At 36.9% G+C, this 6,000-nt stretch overlaps 1 protein-coding gene across 2 annotated transcripts in view; it reads left to right on the top strand.

Annotated features, from left to right (window-relative positions):
- The window catches only part of PTDSS2 (phosphatidylserine synthase 2), a 51,569-nt gene extending 46,711 nt beyond the window's left edge, over positions 1 to 4,858 (top strand). For both annotated transcript variants that reach the window (XM_075567650.1, XM_075567651.1), the window contains exon 12: positions 466 to 4,858. In XM_075567650.1, coding sequence (XP_075423765.1) covers positions 466 to 598 — 133 coding nt within the window. In that variant the 3' untranslated portion in view covers positions 599 to 4,858. The remainder of the gene's footprint in view (positions 1 to 465) is intronic.
- The last annotated feature ends 1,142 nt before the right edge of the window (positions 4,859 to 6,000 follow it).

The raw sequence follows: 6,000 nt of genomic DNA on the forward strand, positions 1-6,000 counted from the left end.
TGGGGAAGAGCGCAGGGCCTCTGTAACCACTGCACCCCCCACTTTGCGCACCCCTATTTTAGGTGATAACCATTTCTGTACATCTCTCGGGTAAACGAGTGTTAAATGAACTTCATTGAACTTCATATCTGTTCAAACTCCGACGTGCTTTACTTCTAAAATGTAACACCATTGCTCCCAAGAGCAAATGAGACACACACACACACACACACTCAATATTTTAGTGTGTCTCAAGGTGATCCAATTCGAGTATCAAGTCAGGTTTTGTAGAGATCTCTAACAATTACATATCACTCAGACACCCATGAGTTATGTATTGTGCAGATACTGTGTACTTGCCCTAAATCTGGAGCACCACGATTTCATATACTATTTATATTTAATTCTCAAGTCGTTTTTGACTTTGGGGATTGCCAAGTTTGAATAATAATAAACCTATCTAATTTCTTTTGTTGTCATTTGTAGAGATATTACACTGCGCTATAAAGAAATCAGAAGACAAAAGCAGGAATACAAACCTGAAGATGTATCGCTGAGAAACGGGGAGGCGACTTCTGATTTAGCGAGCAGGAACATTTCCAAACCGAAAAGGCTCTGAAATTCAGAAACCAACTCGGAACAAACAAATCAAGATCTGTCTTTCCACTCAACTCACCGTTACTGAACAGGAATTGTACTTTTTCTACTTTCACATATGGGATACTCCTGCTATTTAATAATGAAACGCATAAACCTCTTCTTCACATGGTTTTGGTTTTCCTGTGGAATATAAACTGGAACCTTTACCCGAGGTATTTTCAAACCCGAAGAGCTCAAATCGGCTGATTTTTGCACAAGACAAAAGAAAATGTGCATCTTTTCGAATTGCATTTTTGGTTTATAGTAACAAACAAGAATATCTGACATTTTACACGTAGCAAACCTTTTCCAAGTGAAACTAGTGGAGTTCTGTATTTTTGTTAGATATTTTTGGAAATCAGTGCTATATTTTGAGATTAGTTTTTTTTAATATAATTCACACCGCATTAAGAAAATAAGACCTGTTTTAGTTCTTCCTAAAGCTCTCGTATATAAAGAGACTCTGGCAAAGTGTTGGTGGTTATTGAACCACACTGTTGCTTTAATGTGAAATTAATTCATCATTCAAATACACTAATACAAGTTACTGTTGTGAATGTTAAAGGTAAAGAATTGCATATTTTAAAAGTAGTGTTGCGTCAACTAAAAAATTCTACTTTCCTTAACAGTTTAACCTGATTTCTTTGCAGGTGGTGCACACATTTTTATTTCTAGACAATTGTAAAAAATATTCCCCAGAACTTTCTGCTCAAGTTATAAACCAGTGTTGTGAGTTAGGGACTTATGCAGTCTCAGAAGCCAATGTCCTTCATATTAAAGGAGCAATCCACTCTAACAAACCCCACATTTTTTTTTTACAGGATTGGTATTAGGGGGTCGTCCAGAGCTATATCACACTATTCCGCTCCAGGGACCTCCTGGTTCCCAAGGTACTTACAGGTGACGTTGCTTGTAGTATTGCTTCCTGGTTTTTAAAGGGGATTTAAATGGCCATCCACTAGGAAGCCTCAACCGATGATGTTACAGCTTCCTATTAGCTCACAATTTGGCTGCCATTTTGTTTCCCATGAGGGATATTTTAATCCAGCAACTTCACCCATAAGTATCTCAGGAACCGGGGGGAAGGGGGGCGCAGCAACTCCGGTTTTCATTTTGTAGGAAACAAAAGGGGGGCTAAAAAGGACGGACCGCTTTTAAACTTACGTGCCTATTTATAGGGTGATCAAAACTAATGAAATCTGTTACAAATCTCCTTTAAGGAATTGAAATACATAGCTATTGGTTTCAATCACAAAAAGATCATTTAAATGTTACTGTAATTAACGTAGTTGATGGGTTTATCCGAATGTCAGAGATTTGGACTGGATTCACTAAAGGGAGCAAACCGTTATTTTTAAATCAAACATTTACGGCCTTTTATTAGAGCAAAATTTGGTGTCATGTTCCCTAAGGCAATATAGTGCAAGAAAACAGCAGTTTATATTAATTCCATAATTACTTTTTATTTTATTATCTGTTCCAGACCTATTCATTACGCACCATTACGCAGAAGGCACTGGTCCAGGTGGACCGTGCTAATCTTTAGGACACCTTATGTGCAATCAAATGAAGTATGATGTGTTACCAACAGCGACTGTTACAGGAATAGCCTATTCCCATATACTGAAATCTGCAGAATTGACCCATAATGTAAAACTAAGCAATACTGGACAAAAAACAAAGCCAGTGTTATCAATAAAATACAGTAACCTAGCATAAGAATATGCACACAACATGAACATTATAATGTGATCCAATACAAAGCACTCATTTGTGCTAAATGCAGCTTTATTAGCATGTAATGCATTGTAGAGCAAGAGGTCCATGCATCACAAATGTGAGCATTCAGGTTGTTTTCAAAATAAAGAGAATATGTTAAATAATGGCAAATAGTTTTTGTAGCTGGTGTGTCCATTCCTAGATGGGAGCGTTCAAAGTGTATTTGCTTTTTGTGTAGTCTTTTACTGAAGTAAGAGCGTTGCAGCAGGGCTGCCCCAATAAGGTACCATGTGTTGCAGGGGTAACGGGGCATGTTGAGTTGCACCATCATGTGCCTGTCATCAACAGGAAACTGCAGTGGAATATCCAGGTTGCCTATGGCCAAATGGAAATTATGTAATCCATATAAAAATAGAAACCCTTGCAGAAGAAATTGATATGGTAAAGAGTTCTCCTTCCTGCAAACTGGGAACCACAGCACCACACTTGCCAAAAACATAGAACATGTAAATGAAAACAATGGGTTTGTTTACATTGATAAATCCAATGCAATTTTTGACCCTGTGTTTTTATAAGATTGGATAACGTACGGTGCTAAACAAATAGCTGATTCATGCCGTCCGACTCAAAGCAAGCCATAGCTGCATATACGTTATTAATAATGTCCACTGACCTCTTCATGCAATGCATTTGTTTCCAGTGACATGGTTAAGCCTTTTCTCTAAACATCAGACACCAACCATTGTGCCATTATTTTATTCATGCCACTGTTTTATTTACTATATGGAGAGAGACTTTAGTTTACATTATTGCTCCTATATTTCAGATATTTGAGTAGTTTAATAGAAACACTTTATTTTTATAATTTATTTTTTATAAAATGTAGCTTTCCGCAGAAGTGCAATGAACTGCTGTTTAGGTATTTTTAAAAAAAAAATATATTGAAGATAGTGAATGTAGACTTACTTCTGGAAAAATATATATATCAAAAAGGTTTCCTTTTGCTCATGTATTTTCCACAAAGTGGCTTTTAGAGAATCCAGTCCTCTGTATTAATATTAATGATAATATTTTGTCCACTACACTTTTACGGCTAGTATATAAGCAGAAGTACCTTGGAACACGTCTTAAAGCTTTGAAAACTCTACTGCGTGCGTTCAATTCATGCATCTTAACACTAATACGGCCTATATTAACAAGAGGGTCTATTCCATAAGCCACTTTCTAGCAGCAGAAGACACATGATACCTTGTTGCCAATTCACTTTAATAGGGTGTCTTATGGAATAGCATTGCTTAGTAAATATGGCCCGAAATCCCTCAGTTCTAAAACTTCTTGACGAACTCTATAACTGTTCATTTTGAATAATAATTCTAGATGTTGGTTACCTTCGCAAAACACTTCTCGTACAAACAATGCTGTGTCAGCACATCTTTTGGAGATATTCACTACAATTTGCAGAAGAACAAGAACCCGCTGCAAAAGTACTTTTTGTATCAAAGACGTGTATTGTGTAGTAATAAACTTTTCTACTTGTCGGGCAGCTCTGCACTCTTGGTTAATAACACATGGTAATGTAACTGATTAAAAGATTCTCAGGTATATTTTCTTGTTTCGTTCATAAAACATGTGACCGATGTTTAGCCTTGGCTGGAGAATGTGGTTAGCTTGAAAGGAATGTTAAAAATCACTGTAATTAGCTCAGAAGTTACATTTCACAAACAGCAAAATGTCCGGGCAAACAGATATTAAATGGGCTGTACAGTGTTTTATGGAATAGAGAAGCTTTGTAAATTTGCGCATGAGTGCACCATGAAGCAGCTTAATCTACCTAACCTGGGTTAAGGAAACAAGAGCCAGCTATATAGCCTTTGTCACTTTTTAACCCGCCTGTACATAATTATATACAGTTAGCATTGGAAGTATATTTAATCCACTGTGCATTAAGATTTCTTAAGAGGCACCGTTTCGCTTTCAACTCTTAATAACTGCTTCCCTTCCCATTTCCCCAGTTTAGTTTTCTCTTACCATATACAGAACAATTATTTGTCAGATCAAATGTGACAAACCCAGAACCCGTGTGATTCGCCATATACTGTACAGTAACGTAAAAAAAATCTTACAGCAAAGTAGAAGGCATTTATTTGAGAATGTCTCTGTTTTTAGAGCATAATATTTTACAAACTTTTTAAAAATGAGGTCCAGAGTGTAACCCCAATATTTAATGGATCTAGAATGTCTCAAGTATTAACTACATTTTAAGGCATTTTGACCATGGGGTCCAACCATTGCACTTTTGGTGGTGTGCTGTTTGAATAATTGTGATATTTGTAGTCTTGGCTGTTTGTTTTAAATACTTTGGCTCATCTGTTTTACAATAACTTTTTTATTGACTAAATATTATGTATATAAACGTTTAGGATATTATCTTCCCTCTTCAGTAAGTCAAAGATGCTGAATATTTGCTCCGAAAAAGTTGTCAGTGGCATTTTGTAGTACATTAAAAAGGATCACAGAAAAACAGTTTATTTTCCCCTATATAATTTGCTTGAGTAGTACGGTAACTACATTATCTTGTTCAAATACCTGGTCTAGAAGTGTGATCCACTCATTGCCCCTGTATGAATTGTTAAATATCATACATTTTATAGCAACATCGTAAAAACAGATTTGAAACTCTTATCTTGCAGATAACAGATTTTATTTGCCATACATAAATACATCAAATTGTAATTATTTATACAAATGTAAGTGAAACTATCCAATGATTAAAGGGCGGGGGGGGGGGGGGTATTTTCAAAGGTCCGTTGCAGGTAAACATGGACTTACTTGCACAGCAGTTAAAGCTGAAACTGGTGCAATAACCTGCAGCGTATCTTGGTGAAATAACACCTTGATGTGCACATAGGGAAATACTCTGGATCAATTAAATTAGTACTATCTACTACAGTGGAGTTCAAAAGGTCCTCCACATTTACAGCTTGGAGGGGAGATGAGAATATGGTGGAAACTTTCAAATATGTAAAGGGTTTTACAAAGGTGCAGGAGGGAAATTTATTTGAGTGACGTTTTAGAAGAAGAGGTCCCGCTCAGAAGCTGGAGGCTGACGGCTCAGGGGAAATGGGAGGATATTGTTCTTGGAAAGCGTGGTAGCTTCATGGAAAAGCCCCCCCAAGAGAGGTGGTATAAGCTAATACAGTAATGGAAATGCCAGTTGAATTGTGGTAGGCACATGGTTATACCAAAAACAAACTGGATCAGCACTCAAAAATAATGCAAGACTTGGGTTTTGCTTTTGATCTCACCACGTTTCTTTAATGCATCAAAAAAGCAGCAATATAGAAAATCGTCACACATGGCAAGGAAATGTTAGCAGAAACACACTTATATGTGCACAATAGAGCAACGTTTCAAGGCCCCCTGGCCCTTTCGTCAGGCATTTATTATATATTTTTTCATGTTTTGTGTGTTGCTGCTTTTTTGCTACATTAAAGAAGAAACTTGGAGACCAAAAACACAACGTATGTCTTTCACAATTTTTGATGGGTGCTGATCCAGTTTGGTTTGTGTATGGTTGTATGCATCTTGCGGTGTGGACGCAGGGTCATAGCACCTCTAGCTGAATTATATTACACAGGGCGAATGCTAGTTCATTCTTTTTTT

This window comes from Ascaphus truei, chromosome 12 (assembly GCF_040206685.1).
Source record: "Ascaphus truei isolate aAscTru1 chromosome 12, aAscTru1.hap1, whole genome shotgun sequence".
NCBI classification, from domain to species: domain Eukaryota; kingdom Metazoa; phylum Chordata; class Amphibia; order Anura; family Ascaphidae; genus Ascaphus; species Ascaphus truei.